The following is a 17,646-nucleotide window of genomic DNA, read 5'->3' as shown; positions in this document are numbered from 1 at the left end:
GTATCGGAGCCTCAGCTTCACGATCTGTCCTTCCAGTGAGCGCTCAGGGCTGATTTCCTTCAGAATGGATAGGTTTGATCTTCTTGCAGTCTATGGGACTCTCAAGAGTCTCCTCCAGCACCATAATTCAAAAGCATCAATTCTTCGGCGATCAGCCTTCTTTATGGTCCAGCTATCACTTCCATACATCACTACTGGGGAAACCATAGCTTTAACTATACAGACCTTTGTAGGCAAGGTGATGTCTCTGCTTTTTAAGTTGCTGTCTAGGTTTGTCATTGCTTTTCTCCCAAGTAGCAGGCGTCTTTTAATTTCGTGACTGCTGTCACCATCTGCAGTGATCAAGGAGCCCAAGAAAGTAAAATTTCTCACTGCCTCCGACAATCTACAGCCCTCCAAATGCTATAATGCTGATCTCTGACCCATAGCTGCCAAGTTTTCCCTTTTCTCACGAGGAAGCCTATTCAGCATAAGGGGAAATCCCTTTAAAAAAGGGATAACTTGGCAGCTATGCATTGCTGGTTGGGGTGGATGGGCTTCCCAGCCATCTCTGCTCCAAATACACAGCTGTTGACCGGGAAGTTGGTTTGGGCCAAATTCTTCCCAGGCCCGAACACTGCACTGGCTCTAAGACACCATCTGCTCCCAGGTGCCCTTCCCACTCCCTATCTATTTCCACCCTTCCTAGATTCCTTCCCAGGGAGGATATGTCAGCATCTGTTACTCTCCAAGTAGGGTCTGACAAAGGTACTGGTACTATTATTTCCCTTGATCTGGACATCAACAGAAGTATAGTGTCCAGATCAAGGGTAGTAATAGCATCATTCTATTCTGCCTTTGCCAGACCATACCTGGAGTCCTGTGTACAGTTCTGGGCACTGCAATTTAAGGGCATTGACAAGCTGGAATGTGTACAATCGAGGGTGAACAAAATGTTCAAGGTTCTGGAAACCAAGCCTTATGAGGAACAGTTGAGGGAGCTGGGTATGTTCAGGTATGTTTAACCAGAAGAAGAGATGACTGAGGCGAGATATGATAGCCATCTTCAAACATCTAAAGGGCTGTCACATGGAAGATGGAGCAAGCTTATTTTCTCCTGCTCTGGAGGGTAGGACCCAAACCAATGGCTTCAAGTTACAAGAAAAGAGATTTCAACCAAACATTAGAAAGAATTTACTGAAGTTAAGAGCTGTTTGACAGTGGAATGGATTCCCTTGGAAGGACTCTCTTTCACTGGAAGTTTTTAAACAGAGCTTGGGTGGCCATATCAGCCATGGATGCTTTAGTTGTGACTCCTGCATTGCAGGGGGTTGGACTAGATGACCCTTGGTGTGCCTTTCAACTCTAAAATTCTATGATTCTCCGTTACTAGCAGAATGCACCGCACCGCCATGCACCGCACCGCCGCTTTAAGTCACCCTTGTTCTTTTTTCTTTTTTCTTCCTTCCCCTGTTTTCTTCTCTTTTTCTCTCTCGCTCTCTTTTTCACCCGCCCAGCCAAACTCACCAGGCTCTGGCTGCGCCCTCTGATTGGCCGCCGTTATTTTCGGGGGCGTGGCTACGCGTGGAATGCTGAGACTGAGCGTCCCAGAACCGGACGGTCCTGCTTCGGAGGCGGCCTGTTGATTGGCTCGTGACACTTACGGAAAGCGGGGAGAATGGAATGTTGGGGACTCTGAGCGTTCCAGAGATACTTTGCTGTTATTGTTGTTGTTTCATCCATTTTTTTACGCAGCCGCGGATGCAAAAAGGGAAAGAAAGAAGAAAGTAGGGTGAGTTTTTACAGGCGCAAGTCTGTACTCGCCTACTCAGAAGTAGGTTCCATTAAATTCAATGGGACTTGCTTCCAGGGAAGGGTAGCGTTGCAGCCTCAACCTAGAGCCTTCTGCGGGGGCCCTTCTGGATTAAAAAGGAGGGAAATCTTTGGAATTGCACTTTCTCCTGCGACAGGATCCCTTGAAGGCGGATTCCCAGGCGTCGCTTGGCGGGATCGACGGACCCGGCGACCCGGTTGGGACAGGAAACAAGAAAAGTCACGAGGAGGTACATTCATGTCTTTTGGCTCGACCGCGCTCTCCGCCTTGCACGGCCGTAGGCGAGAGAGAAACGCTGCATGGGGGTGGGGTCTGTGCGAAGGGTCTGTGTACAGTACTGTAGCGTCTTTCTACGGGGCTTGGAATTCACCGATCCTTTAAAGTTTCACATACTTTGCAAAACTGTTGCGGTGCCGGCGCCGGACCTGAGAGCGAAGAGCCAGTGCGCTGTTGTAATCTGAAAGGGTTTTTTAAAATGCTATTTCCAAATTCCGCCCGTGGGAGCGGCTTTCAGACTTCCATCACGCCAACTCTCTGTATCCGCTGGCAGCCGAAATATACATAAAGTGATGCTTTTCTTCATTCAAGAATGTACTTGAAATGGACCTAAATGCTACTGCAGATCTCTTCGGCATGCCTCATGGGAAGTGATTTATAAGTGAAATTAATATTATTATCATCAATAATGATGATGATGATGATGCTTACTTTGTTTTTAAATTATTTATTTCGTTATTTAAGTGTGATGGCAGGGACAGCTGCCAGATTATAGAAAGGGGATGTGGTTCTGTAAGGCAGGGTGGTGTGTGTGTGTGTGTGTGTGTGTGTGTGTGTGTGTGTGTGTGGAGAACCTGTGACTTTCCAGATGTTGATGGACTCCACCTCCCATGAGCTCCATCCAGCCTGGCCAAAGGTCACGGTTGATGGGAGTGGTAGTCCCAGCAGCAACATATGGAAGCTTCCACAGCCCAGCTCTTAGGTCTGGGTGTGTATTTAGTGGTGATACAGGAATCCTTCAAAGCATGTAGCTGGTGCGTTAAGAAATAGTGAAACCAAGAAGTGCTCCTGTCAATGTTGAAACAACCAGGTGACTGTCAAATGTGAGTCAACAGCAGGAGGCTCTGAAAAGGAGGCGAGGTGAGTGAAACAGTGGAGGATCTTGACGCAACTCTACATTATTTGCTGTCACTGTAGCATGACAGTAAAACCCTCTCTGTTGGTGTCATAGAGAGGACTGATAAGGAACTTCTAAACAGGGCCTGCTTGACCTAGTTTCTCATTCTGTAGCGTTCCTGGGTCTTGACCCGGAGGTGGCACCTCTACCTATAACCATGCATTTCAAGCTGGCTGCTGACCCTGTCCCCCCTCCTTCCTATATTGCAGTGGTGGCCAACTTCCAAGAGACTGCGATCTACTCACAGACAACTGGGAGTGATCTACCTCCTTTTTGGGTGGTTCAGGTCAAAGTTGTTGAGCTTTTCTTAGGAAGGAGGAAGGCCCATGTTGGGGGGTTCATGTAAAAGTTGTTGAGCTTCTTTAGGGAAGAGGAAAGCAACATTGAACTTTTTTTTAGGAAGGAAAGCCCTGTTTTGGGTGGTTCAGGTCATTTTAGGGGTGCAGGGCAAAGATGTTGAGCTTTTTTAGGGGAGCCAAAGTTTTTTAGCTTCTTTGGGGGGAGCCACTGATCTACCACAGACCTCCAGTGATCTACTGGTAGATCACAATCTACCTGTTGGACATGCCTGCATATCACCCTTTTCCCCAGCCTACTAAAGCACGGGGGACTTCACCGTCACACACCCCTACCCCACAAATGAAATTGGAGGCAGGCAAATGATAGGAACCACAATGGCTTTAAAAGAGGATTGGGCAAAGTTGGAAAAAGTTCAGAAAAGGGCAGCCAAAATGATCAAGTGGATGGAGGAAGTTTCCTATGAAGGCAGCGTTTGGGACTTTTCAGCTTAAGAGCAAAGGCATCCAAGAGGCAGCATGATAGAATTTTATAAAATTATAAAATTATGCATGGCATGGAAAATTATGCATGGCATGGAAGCCACAGGAGGGGAGAGAGTTAATGTGCTCAAATCCTGCTTGCTAGTTTCCCACAGGCGTCTGGTTGGCCACTGGGAGAACAGGACGCTGGACTAGATGGGCCATTGGCATGAACCAGAAGGCTCTTCTGATGTTCTTATGGACCCTTTTTCCTCTTCCCCATCTTCTTTTCTCCAGGCTAAACCAACCCTAGCAGAGTTGAGGGGGGAACAGAGGAGGATGGAGGGAGCATAATAACCAGAGCCTTCTGTTGCTGCTGAAGGCTCCTTCATGAAAATGAAGGTTTATTGTGTTTCTCGTGGACTTGAGAGCCCACTTTGTCAGGTGTGTTTTGCTTTCCTTGGCATAGTGCTGGAGGAAGAATGGTACTGAACGCTGGCCAAATTGGCCAGGAAATGGAAAGCTTAGTCTGCAGAGATCAAAGTAAAGATAAGCACAGCCATACAGCCAGTTGATGCTCTGGTCTCTGTCTCTGCTCATGTGGGAGTGAGTCAGTGCTCTTTTTTTAAAACAAAAAAACAATTAGCCACCAATCAGGGTTTTCGGAACAACTGCAGCATTGGACACAGAAGGATCTCACTAGGAAAGTGGCTCCAGAGGGTTTGGGCCACAGACAGAGAAGGTTTTGTGCCACACTCCCAGCCTCTAACATCTGTGCAGTCGTGAGGCAGGAGGTCTGGAGACAGCCTGCTCCCATTTGCTGTAAGCAGATAGGCACCAGTAGAGTAACTGTGGGGGCTTTGCAACCACCTTGTCAGCCTCACCCTCCCAAGCATGACTCTGTTTCAATCCTGTGCAACTCCCAATTAGTTTCTTCTGAAACTAATGGCATCCCAGGCAATAGTTTACTCTCCCCAAAAGTGGCCAACATCAGGTGCTATTAGTCATTGTCTCAACTGCCGCACAAGAAATGTTTGTGTCAGGGCTTCTCTTCTTGAGTCACCAGATCCCTATAAACCAATGCCAGGCCTCTCTTTCTTTGGAAGTATACAAGTGAGACCTGCAATAAAATGTTGCAGCACGGAGTACGCTCTGTTCAGCGTACAAACCATCTCCATTCCCTGTCTTCCTCTCCTCCAACAGTCAAGGCAGCGTTTCATGGCCATTGAGCATGCTCAGTTGGAATGGCGTATCCTAAAATATAGGAAGCTGCCTTATACTGAATCAGACCATTGAACCATCTAGATCAGGCATCCCCAAACTGCGGCCCTCCAGATGTTTTGGCCTACAACTCCCATGATCCCTAGCTAACAGGACCAGTGGTCGGGGAAGATGGGAATTGTAGTCCAAAACATCTGGAGGGCCGAAGTTTGGGGGTGCCTGATCTAGCTCAGTACTGTCTGCACTGATAGGCAGCAGTTTCAGGCAGGGAACTTGCACTGCCTGGAGTTGCCAGGGATTGAACCTGGGACCTTCTGCATTCAAAGCATATGCTCTGCCACTGAGCTGTGGCCCTTCCCTAACATTACTGGGATGAACACTAGGAGACTGTGCACCTTCTCATGTCCTAAGAGTAACAGCTCTCAGTGGGAACAATGCTCCCAATTTTGCTAAAACGACCAAATATTTTGTGTTCAGTTCTTGCAACAGGAAGGTATGCTTTACTCTTCAAGCATTTCAAAAGTTTTTGTTCCATGTGACAGGATAGCGGCCCAGGGAAGCAAAGTTGTTTGAACCCCCCCCCCAAAAAATTTGAAATCCATGTAACAAGGCTGCACACTTACTTTGGGATATGCCCCATTGTGTTCAGAAGGGTTACCTTTAAGTCAGCATGCAATGGAGTTGTACTATTAAAGTGCTTAACTTTGGCAGCAGGGGGTTCAAGATGTGCTCTGCAGCAGTTAAGACCCATGACTAAGCCATATTACCAACTAAGTAGACCCACTGAAATTAGCCATGTCCATTCACTTCAATGGTCCTACTCTGAGTAGGGCTAGCCGTGGATACCATCCCCAGTTTTTCCGTGTGTGTGTGCGTGTGTTAACTAAGGTTCTTGGAGCTTTAAATCACAGCTGCAGCCTTGGCAAAAGACTGTGCCTATCACCTAATCTAATGCCTGCAAATGATTGCTAAAAACCAGTGCTAAGGAGCTAAACTTGCTCTCTGAACTGGTCAGCTGCCTGCTCTGAAAATTTGCTGAGTCACAATATTCTTTTGCTTCAGAGTTCAGATTCTTCTCATTCCGATCTTGTTCTTTTCTGCATCTGCATAATTTCCCAGCCTTGTTGAATTTGTTCCAGGTTTTTTCCTTTCTTTCTTTGAAACTGGCAATGGGGTTGTTTTGTGGAGACCAACAACCTCTCCACATTTTGCTGTTATCCGTGAACTTACCCTGCTGCCTTTCCTGGATGAATCACTTCAGTTCTACCTTTCACCCAGTTCTTTCCCCTAGAAATTGCACAATGTAGGACAGTCATGAATTTATTGGGTGCCTCCCAGTGGATTCCTTAAGCAGGATCACTTCTGTCGCTGCAGGCTTTGAGATCAAATCACTTCTGAAGAGCTCTGCAGTGGTTTCATTTTCATGTTATATTACACCTGTGTCACCCGTGAAACTATTTGGCTATTATGGCTTCTGAAGAACCCTAGGAGCTATAGATGTTATTATTATTGTCATCTATATGTATTTGCCCCTTTTTACAAAAATAAAAGCCTTCAAGTGACTTAACAGCAGGATTTTTTTAAAAAAAACAAAAAACAAAAAACAATGCATTATAGAAGACACCAAAAATGTTCATCTGATATAATATTAAAGAAAGCCCTTCCCATACCCACCTAAATATGAGCCCTGCTGCAGGGGCCAGCTTAGCAAAGGCCAAAAGTCAATAAAAAGTGCCTAGTGCCTAAACACTGATAATGACGGTGAGGTTTTTTCCTGTGGAGAGTGTTCCACAGATATAGGGGGCCACCACTGAAAAGATCCCCTCTGTTGTGGATTAAGCCGGGAGAATTACAGATAACTAAACCCAGGGGCTTTTAGTGGGGGAAGTCAAAGGGATTAACTTTCCTTCATAATCTCTTCGAAACAGGGCCCTGTCTTGGGTTCTTTTACTGAATCGACTTGGCACTCCGGCTCTATATAAAACAACCCTTTGGACACTTTTAGAATAGGACTGATATTTACGGATATTGTTAGTTGATATCTTTTGTGTTTTTACTACCGTGTATTCTAAGTTGCAACACTTGTTTCAAGCTACATATACTCTAGTGAATTTGAAGCTAATTTCTTGTTTGTATTTATTTGTTGTGTTCAAGACTGCTAGTCTTACCAGAATACATACCTTATTTGACTGTAACTCGCAAGTAGGATTTATTCCTACTAAGAGCATTTCCAAGCACAATTCAAAGTGTTGGTGCTGACTTTTAAAGCCCTAAACCAGGGGTCCCCAAACTAAGGCCCGGGGGCCGGATGCGGCCCAATCGCCTTCTATATCCTGCCCGCGGATGGTCCGGAAATAACCATGTTTTTACATGAGTAGAATGTGTCCTTTTATTTAAAACTAGTGGAATTCAGCCCGTTTAAAAACGGGCGCTAGAACGCTGCTCTCGTGCATCGCCGGCATGGGACGGAGCTTCGGAGGTCTCCGAAGCCCCGTCTCATGCGGGAGGTGCGCGGCGAGGCGGTGGGGGGGGAGAGAAGCACTTCTCCCAACCCCCCCGCCGCCGCCGCCGCCTCGCCGCGCACCTCCCGCATGAGACGGGGCTTCGGAGACCTTCTCCGAAACTCCGTCCCATGCCGGCGCTGCATGCCGAGGCGGCGGGGGGGGGAGGAGCGCTTCTCCCCCCTCCGCCTCGCCGCGCACCTCCCGCATGAGATGGGGCTTCGGAGACCTTCTCCGAAACTCCGTCCCATGCCGGCGCTGCGTGCCGAGGCGGCGGGGTGGGGAGGAGCGCTTCTCCTCCCCCCCGCCACCTCGCCGCGCACCTCCCGCATGAGACGGGGCTTCGGAGAAGGTCTCCGAAGCCCCGTCCCATGCCGGCGCTGCATGGCGAGGCGGCGGGGGGAGGAGCACTTCTCTCCCCCCCCCCGCCGCCTCGCCGCGCACCTCCAGCATGAGACGGGGCTTCGGAGAAGGTCTCCGAAGCCCCGTCCCATGCCAGCGCTGTGTGCCGAGGCGGCGGGGGTGAGGAGCGCTTCTCCTCCCCCCCCCGCCGCCTCGCCGCGCACCTCCTGCATGAGACGGGGCTCCTGAGAAGGTTTCCGAAGCTCCGTCCCATGCGAGCGCAGAGAGGGAGGGAAGTCTGCGGCCCCGCCGCTCCTCTCACGGGCCAGGGAGCGTTGTGAGGAGGAGGCGGCGGCGGACAAAGATGGTGGCATCAGGCTCTGGGGACGTGGCTGCGGGAGCTGGACCGGGCTCCTCAAAGGCGCCCTTCCTCCCCCCCCCATTCACCTCCGCCGGCCTCCACACTTGCTTCCCGACGCGCTGTCTGGCTGGGAACGGCAGTTGGAGGAGACAGAGGGGTGGGGGGAGGGCGCGCGTGTGTGCGTTCTAAGTCTCTGGTCCAATCCCTGTGTCCCTAGGGCCCATGCACAGTAGCCCAGGGACACACGGAAAAACTTGGACGCAGGGACACTTGCACTTTATTATATAGGATGCATCTGAAGGCAGCCCTGTTTAGGGAAGTTTTTAATGACTGATGTTTTAATGTATTTTAAATCTTCCGTTGGAAGCCGCCCAGAGTGGCTGGGGAAACCCAGCCAGATGGGCGGGGTAGAAATAATAGATTATCATCATCATCAAGTGGGTGCATTACTCCTCATACATTTATACTCCAAGAAGTTCAGGGTAGCATACACAGTTCTTTCCATTTCATCCTCTGCGAGGTAGGGTAGGCTGAGAGAGAGAGAGAGAGAGAGAGAGAGAGACTGATTGGCCCACTGTCACCCAATGGGGCTTCATGCCTGAATGGGGTTGAGAGTTTGAAGCCTGGTCTCATAGAGCCGTAGAAATGTAGAGCTGGAAGGAACCCCAAGGATTGTTTAGCAGTCCCACCTCCTGCAATGCAGGAATCGCAACGAAGGCATCCATGGCAGCTTTCGCTTAAAAGCCTCTCCTGAAGAAGAGAGTCTACCACCTTACTAGTCTCCCAGGTTCTAGCCCAGCACTCTAGCCTCTACTCCACAAAACACGAGAGGAGAGCTGTTGCTTGTATAAGCTTTCCAAACACTAGCTTGGCTGACTGGGGCCATTGGATTAGGTGGCTCCTTGGCCTCACCCAACAGGGCTGCTCTTTACGTTTGTGGGGAAAAGGCTGGTTTTGATGGAACAGAGAAAGAGGGAGGTGGATGTGGCACCTCATTGCCACCCTGGTGTGGAGTTCCAAGTGGCTTAGAGCTTTCGTGCTAAGGGCCCTTTTGCTTTTCATCCTTGGTCTGCACCAGGGGGTACAATTAATGCCGCCCTGTTGCAAAGCTCGGGGACGTTTTTGCATTGCAAGACACAAGTCCACAGAAGAGTCCTGTGAAACTAATCAGCCCCTCGGATTCTGTGATGAAAGGTTACTAGAGGCCTCCTGCCAAGAGCTCTCATGAAAACAACCTCTCGCTAATAGCTATGAAAGGTTGGCTCCAACAGTCCTTTTTATATATATAATTGGAGTTTGCCGTTCTCAGCTGTGTGTTCCCACTTCAAATGGGCACCGAGATCAGAGGTACTGTAGTTTTTAGCTTTCTTTCCTTTTCATTCTTCTCCCTCCCCTCCTGTTCTGTAGTGTGCAAAAGTCATTATGTTCATAATAGCAGAAGCAAAACGACTCCGTGGTGGCATTTAGTTTTGTCTTTTAAATATAAAACGATCACGCTGGCTGATGGTGGGGCAGTCGGTCCTTCACTATTATGAACTGATCCTCAAAGCAACACAGCAGTGCATTTGTTTCTTTTCTTTAAAAAAAAATGCTGAGGAAGCTTCCAAGGTCCTTAAGCTGAACGGCTCTTATGCACACTTATAAATATCTGCTTTTTCTAATCACCTACAGTGAGCACAAAATTGCCTCCAGGCGAAAAGGCATTTTTTGTGTGAAATAAAAGCGGTTCTTAATCATAGAATTGTAGAGGAGGAGGAGTTTGGATTTGATATCCCGCTTTATCACTACCCAAAGGAGTCTCAAAGCAGCTAACATTCTCCTTTCCCTTCCTCCCCCGCAACAAACACTCTGTGAGGTGAGTGGGGCTGAGAGACTTCAAAGAATTGTGACTAGCCCAAGGTCACCCAGCAGCTGCATGTGCAGGAGCGGGGAATCGAACCCGGTTCACCAGATTATGAGCCCACCGCTCTTAACCACTACACCACACTGGCTCTAGAGTGGGAAGGGACCCGGAGGGATCTGCATCTGATGCCCCATGGCATCAAGGATTCCTTCTTGCAGGCTGTTGGGGAAATAAAACATGGCTGTAGTCGTGTGTGGGCTAGTAACTTTTGTAGGCTTAAGAACAAATGGATGGATCATCTCTTTAAAAATAAAATAAAATAAACTTTATTGAAATTCAAATCAAAACAAACAAATCTTGCAAATCATAGAAATTATCATATAACCAAACTTACAAATGAAAATATAAATAAAATCTAATACAGAAATCCACTAGACTTTTCTGTCTATTCCCTTTACTCAATCTGAATTATATAAAACAAATAATACAATAAATAAACATAACAAATGAAACAAACAAACAAAATTATCCTCTCCTTCCATAAAACTTCCACTTATCATCGAATTAGCTAAGTTTTTAACTAGTTACTGCTTCCCTTACCATGATATACTTCCCTAATGCTTTCTCTTGCAGTTGTAATCTTTGCAAAGAGTACAGGACGTTAGAAATAAATCCAGGATTTTAGTGTAGGGCACTGTTTCTTCATGTAATCCCCCAATTTTTCCCCAACTTTGATCAAAATTCTGTTTGCTACAACCTCTGATTGAATCAGTTAATTTCGCTAGATCTAAATAGCTAAATAATTTCCCCTGCCACTCACTAATTTTTGGTATTTCTTGTCTTTTCCAATATGTGGCGGTCAGTATTCTTGCAGCTGCGGTTGCATAGAGAAATATTTTTTCATCTTGCTTATTTATTCCTTCATCTAACATTCATCGCTTCTCGGCCTTTTGACTAAGATCAAGTGTAGCCTGATGGATCATCTCGTCCAGCATCCTGTTCTCACAGTGGCCAACCAGATGCCTGTGGGGAAATCCGCAGGGAGGATTCAAGCGCAAGAGCACAATCCCCTCTGGCTGTTTTCTGGAAACTGGTATTCAGAAGCAGTGCTGCTGCTTCCAGCTGTGGAGGCGGAGCATAGTCATCCTGGCTAGTAGCCATCGATAGCCCTCTCCTCCTCCATAAGTTTGTCAAATCCTCTTTTAAAGCCATCCAAGATGGCAGCCATCGCCTCCTCCTGTGGGAGGGAGTTCCACAGTTCATGTCGGGCACCCCCAAACTTCGGCCCTCCAGATGTTTTGGACTACAATTCCCATCATTCCTGACCACTGGTCCTGTTAGCTAGGGATCATGGGAGTTGTAGGCCAAAACATCTGGAGGGCCGCAGTTTGGGGATGCCTGGTTTATGTGCTAGGCTTGTCTGCTGCTGTTGCATAAGAGGTATGCAATAAACTTTCTTTGGAATAAATTGGCAGGTGGGTATAGGTCATATGGTTCTTGGGAAGCAATTATTTCCGCAGGTGAAATTAGATTGAGATTGACGGGGTCGCCTTCTCCTATAGCACATGCATTGGCTCATGAGCACTGGGGAGCATTTCAGGGGGGAGTTGACTTTCTCTCTCTCCCTGTAGCAGGGGTGGGGGACCTGTGGCTGTTCAGGCTGGACAGCTCCCATCATATCTGACCATTGGCCATTTGGGCTGGGGATGATGGGAGTTGAAGTGTCTCCTCTTGCTTGCCTTTTCTCCAAACTTGGGTCTCCAGCTGTTGTTGAACTACAACTCCCATCATCCCTAGCTAGCAGGACCAGTGGTCAGGGATGGTGGGAACTGTAGTCCAGCTGGAGACCCAAATTGGGGGAACTCTGCTCTAAACAAAAAACCTTTCCTCTTAGGGGAGCTACTCCCACTCCTTTGATCCCTTTGGTCTCAGATTCAGCAGTCACAGCTTCTGTTTTCCTTCCTTGCTTCCAGGTGACCTTTCAAGATGGTAGACCATCTGGCCAACACTGAGATCAACAGCCAACGCATTGCGACTGTGGAGAGCTGCTTTGGAGCATCCGGCCAGCCGTTGGCCATACCTGGAAGGGTCCTCTTGGGCGAAGGGATTTTGACCAAAGAATGCCGGAAGAAAGCCAAACCGCGGATCTTCTTCCTGTTCAACGACATCCTTGTGTATGGAAGCATTGTGATCAACAGGAGGAAGTACAGCTCCCAGCACATCATACCGCTTGACGAAGTCACCCTGGAGACTTTGCCGGATACCCTGCAGATGAAGAACCGCTGGATGATCAAGACGGCCAAGAAGTCCTTCGTCGTTTCCGCCGCCTCCCTGACCGAGAGGAAAGAATGGATCAGCCACCTGGAGGAATGCATCCGCCACTTGCTGTCCAAGATGGGCCAGCAGCCCCCCACGGAACACGCCGCCCCCTGGATCCCGGACAAGGCCACCGACATCTGCATGCGCTGCACGCAAACCAAGTTCTCCGCTCTCACGCGCAGGCACCACTGTCGGAAGTGTGGCTTTGTGGTATGCGGAGACTGCTCTCGGCAAAGGTTCCTGATGCCCCGGCTGTCCCCGAAGCCTTTAAGGGTGTGCAACCTTTGCTACAAACAGCTGGTGGCAGCGCAAAAGGAGAGCGAGGACCAGCCGAAGATAGTCCATTCTCCTCTGGCTGGCTATGAGCCTTCCAGTGGAGATGACAGCGACAGGTCCGACGAGGACAGAGTGGAACAGTGGTCAGCGGAGGCAGAGTTTTACACATCCCACACAGCTTGGTCATCTTTCCATAGCTGACCCCTGCATGGTCTTGTTAATTTCAGGGGCCGCATGCTTATTTCCAAGGAGTACAGGGAACACACACTTTCCAAAGTGCACTTTTCAGAGGAGTGGCTTTCATCATGTCTTTTGGTGCCATGGGTTTTCCTCCTCTGTGGTTAAGGAAGAAGATAACTGAATCAAACTAAAATATGCAAGAGCCTGCTTGTTTCCTCTAAGGCAGGCATCCCCAAACTGCGGCCCTCCAGATGTTTTGGCCTACAATTCCCATGATCCCTAGCTAACAGGACCAGTGGTCAGGGATGATGGGAATTGTAGTCCAAAACATCCGTAGGGCCGAAGTTTGGGGATGCCTGCTCTAAGGCCTGGCCTGCACTATATATTTGAAGCAGTATCATTCCGCTTCAAGTAGTCATGGCTATGGGGGAGGGCTGTAGCTCAGCGGTAGAGCATCTGCCTTGCGTGCTGAAGGTCCCCAGGTTTAATCCCCAGTAGCATCTCCATCTAGGGCTAGGAGAGACTCCTGTCTGACACTCTGGGAAGCCACTGCCAGTCAGTGGAGACCATTCTGAACTAGGTGGGCCAGTGATCTGATTCAGGAAGCTTCTTATGCTTCCCTTCATGAATCCTGGGAGCTGTCATTTGTTATGTGTGCCGAGAGTTGTGAGGAGACCCCTTATTCCACCCACAGAGCTACAGTTTCCAGAACAATCCGTTCCTCTTCCCAGGGAACCCTGGGAATTCTAGAGGTCTCCTCTCTGCACCCTTAACAAATCACTGTTCCTAGGATTCTTTGTGGAAAGCCATGACCTTTAAAGTGGTATGATACTGCTTTAAATGTATAGTGCAGATGGGGTCTAACAGTGAGTTGTTTTTATTGGCATTTGAGGCAGAGCTGAATTAGACCCCAAACACATCAGGTGTTGAGCATTGCTGAAAGTTTTGGTCCCTTTGATAGATTTTCTGGGGCTCCTGCATAGCTGCCAAGTTCTCCCTTTTTTTAAGGGAAATTCCCTTATGCTGAATAGGCTTCCTCGCGAGAAAAGGGAAAACTTGGCAGCTATGGGCTCCTGAAGTGTTGACTTTCAGCTTGGGCATCTTGCAGGCTTGTACATCAGAACAGCACCCACCCCAACTTGAAGTCTCTGTCTTTCTTACACCCAGGAGTCAAATTTTGGATCCATAAATCATAAGTTATGAAATCCAGAGGAAGATCCCCTTCACAGTTTTTAAGCTGACAGCACCATGCAGAAATTAATCAAGGGCTTATAATATGATTGTATATAAAAAATCTAGTCATTTTGGGGAGGTATTCACAGAAGGATGCAGTTTTTTGGATCTGCTTGATGCAGAAGGAGGGTAGAACCTTCTTGAGCATTTGGAAATGAAGGTTTTCGGAGCAGCTTTCTCATGTAAGCAGATGGCTTCTTAACAGTGGTATTGTATCACGAGTGCTGGCTTGTATATATACAGTGGTTCCTCGACTTACGAATGACTCGAAAACCGAATTTTTCAACTTACGAGTGGGGCAAATGGCCGCACGCTTACGAATGTCTCGACATCCGAACGGAAACTGCGCCGGTTTTAGATAGGGTTTTTTCAACTTACAAATTTTTAGATGGGGTTGCTTCAACTTACGAATTTTTCCGTTTCCAATGCATTCCTATGGGAAATCGTGTTTCCAATGGCGCTTTTCGGCTTACAAATTTTTCAACCTACGAAGGTGCCTTTGGAACGGATTAAATTCGTAAGTTGAGGCACCACTGTATACTAAGTTTGGCTTTGCTTCCTGGCCCCAAATTTTTTTATTACTGTTGTTTTTATTATTCAAAACAACAAGAGGAAGTGCTTTGTTTGTGGGATGCAGAGGCCTTTTGCAACCAACTGTCATGTTCTCCACATGCAGAAAATCATACAAATAACTGAAAACACTATATATGTGAAACGCTAAAAATAGTTTGCAGACAAAAGGTGGTGGTGTGGCTTTTCCTGGAGGTGGGGGAAGGACCCGGTTGTTTCCGCCTGCAAAGTTTTTTTAAGACTCTGCACTTAACAGTTGCCCCCACCTGCTGCAACACCAGTCATTGACAGCAGAAAAGCCTTGTTAACATTAATCTAAAAGAAAATAACTCATTCCTTACTCCCGTAGAATTTAGGTTAACTCTTTTCTGTCTGCGACCGTTAGACAGCAGCAACTTGGTTGCCACAACAAATGTTATATTGGACCTTAATGACAACCACAGTGTTGTTAGCCTGTTCAGTTACCTTGTCTTTTATACTCTTCAGGGTTTTTTGGAGCAAATATGTTGACTGGCATTTTTATACTTACCGTTTCCTAATCTGTGGGTTTTTGTTTTCATTGGTCAATGTGTTTACTTCAGAGCTGTTGGCCAACAAGCTTTTTAAGTTAATTAACCAGGCTTTTCTCTCTCCCTTTAATGGATGCACAGAGTTCTAATTTAATACTACACTGCCTTGATGCAATTTTCAGGTCTCTTCTTGAAGATTAGTGCATGCTGGTGGAAAATAACACAAAAATGCTAGGGCCCCGTTTGACTGTCATGGCATGCTGTATGGTGCAGTGGTTAGAGTGACGGACTAAAACCTGGGAGATGCCGGGGTTCAAATCCTCACTTGGCCATGAAGCTCACTTGGTGACCTACCTCACAGGGTTGTTGTGGGGATTAAATGAGGAACCATGTATGCCAACTTGAGCTCCTTGCAGAAAAAGATGGGATGAAAATGCAATGAATTAAAAATTGCCGCAGAGGGCAAATGTGGCAGCCTAGTCATACTTGCTCAGATGAGATCAGTTTTGTCCACTCCAGGAGAAATCTCCAGATGTTGCTGGACTACAAATAATTTCTAGTTATTGTCTACGATGACTTGGACTGATGGGAGTTGCAGTACAGCTACATCTGGAAGGCAGAGGACATGCTCAGCCTAACCTGAAGATGCTGGGAATTGAACCAAGGACCTTCTGTGTGTGTAAAGCAGATGCTCTGTATCAGGGCTTGAGAACCAGATCTGGCCAGTGGACCAGACTGTTCTCTCCCCTACCCTTGCACACCAGGTCTGAAAGGTGGATGTAGAGCAGGCATCCCCAGACTTCGGCCCTCCAGATGTTTTGGACTACAATTCCCATTATCCCTGACCACTGGTCCTGTTAGCTAGGGATCATGGGAGTTGTAGGCCAAAACATCTGGAGGGCCGCAGTTTGGGGGTGCCTGATGTAGAGGATCCCTTGTGATCACGATGACGTCAGGTGGCCCTTTTCACCAGCCCCTTCCGAAGGGCTAGGCTGTGCAGCGCCTTCAAGGGGGCTTCTCAAGATCTGACAACCAGCTGATCGTTGGGTCTTCAGGTGACCCTTTCAAGGCGCCATCTTTCCCAGAGCTTTGCATGGGGCTCAACCAATCAACTGATAGCCGGTGCCTGAAAATCCCCTTTTGACTGAGGAGGGCATGGGCTTGGCTGAAACTGCCTTGTTGGCCAACTGGAGAGGTCTGGTGGGCTGAAATAGGTTCGCGAGCCGGAGGTTCCCCACCCTGCTCTGTTGCTCACCTGCCCATGCCGTGGGGTCTCTTGTAACATCTGCCTTCGCATAGATGGCTTTCCAGTTCGGTAGCAAAGCCCGTGCTGTGCCTGCAATGGTTTTTGGTCTGAACTGAACCGAAGGCCACCTACTGAAAGCTATTTGGAACTAACACCCTATTTTCCATATGTGCCTAAATCCATTACTGGAGTGTGGTGGAGGCTTTTTGCCTTTATAATCTGCTTGCATTAGGATATGCACACTGTTTAATGGAGCGTGTAATCTTCAAGGACTAATGGCAGGAAGCCACAGTCATGGCTACTTTGTCACTTAAAAAGAAAAACCGTCCAGAATGAGTAGCTGACCATGTGATTTCAAATGCCATCCAGCCTGCTGTGAACTGAATGGGCTCTCCGGGTGCTAGGTGGATGTTTCCAAGTTGCAAAGAAAGAGCTGGAAAAGTGAAGATTAATGAGAAGGAGCTTGGCCTGCTTTCCCCTGCCTCCATGGAGTTCATTCTTTTCCGACTGACTACATTCCCCCAAGTCCTGTGTCAGCTGAAATAGTACCTTGCCTGCCCTCGCCCATGGAAAGCAGCATAGAAATTGGCCAGCAAAAGCCATAACCGAAACAGATGTTTCTGGTTTTAAGGAGCATTTAAAAAGAAGAAGAAAAAACGTTCTTTGTCTTGTTTTCCTCCCTCATCTGGATCAAATAAATAGCAGTAACAATGGTGTGTTTATGGAGTGTTGTTCCCATGATGCTTTGCAAGGCATTGTACTTAAGCTAAGTGAAGGATATAGACAGCTGGAAGCTGGTTGTTTGAATCTAGGCCCCATTCTAGGCCATGTTCCCAAGAACTCTCACACAAACCGGCCATGTTCTCCACAGAGGAGACACAAAGGCCACATTCGCACCATACATATAATGTGCTATGATGCCACACTCTTCTCTCAAAGAGTTCTGGGAGCTGTGGTTTGCTCAGGGTGTTGGGGTAGTTGTTGGGAGACCCCTGTTCCCCTCCCAGAACTCTCCATGAAGAGGGACTAATGGTTAAACCACTCTGGGAATTGGAGGTCTGTGAGGCGACAACTCTCTGCTAATCTTAACTAAATTTCATTTATAAAAATATTTGTATACTGCTGCATCGTGTGTGTGTGTGTGTGTGTGTGTGTGTGTACACACACATACGGCAGCGGTATGTATATATGCAGTTTACAGCAGTAAAACAACACAATAAAAACCATATTTAAAAAGTTAAACACAGACATCAGGGAACCATTGTGGAAGGATGTATTCCACCTACATAGGCCTGGTGGA

The 17,646-nt window shown here is 47.7% G+C and overlaps 1 protein-coding gene across 2 annotated transcripts; it reads left to right on the top strand.

The window, feature by feature from the left end:
• The first annotated feature begins 1,542 nt into the window (after positions 1-1,542).
• On the top strand, positions 1,543-17,068 carry PLEKHF1 (pleckstrin homology and FYVE domain containing 1). Of its 2 annotated transcripts, none has more exons than XM_035120455.3 (2): positions 1,543-2,042; positions 11,987-17,068. In XM_035120455.3, exon 2 carries the CDS (start codon positions 12,000-12,002, stop codon positions 12,807-12,809), a length of 810 nt encoding a protein of 269 aa, XP_034976346.1. In that variant the 5' UTR covers positions 1,543-2,042; positions 11,987-11,999; the 3' UTR covers positions 12,810-17,068. The 2 variants fall into 2 exon arrangements, with proteins under 2 accessions (XP_034976346.1, XP_088527976.1); XM_088671850.1 differs by lacking the exon at positions 1,543-2,042 and adding an exon at positions 9,899-10,025.
• Positions 17,069-17,646: the final 578 nt, after the last annotated feature.

Source organism: Zootoca vivipara, chromosome 6, assembly GCF_965207765.1.
Source record: "Zootoca vivipara chromosome 6, rZooViv2.hap1.1, whole genome shotgun sequence".
Lineage (NCBI taxonomy): Eukaryota > Metazoa > Chordata > Lepidosauria > Squamata > Lacertidae > Zootoca > Zootoca vivipara.
Note: the sequence above shows the minus strand (reverse complement) of the source record. Positions and strands in the feature narration are given on the sequence as shown.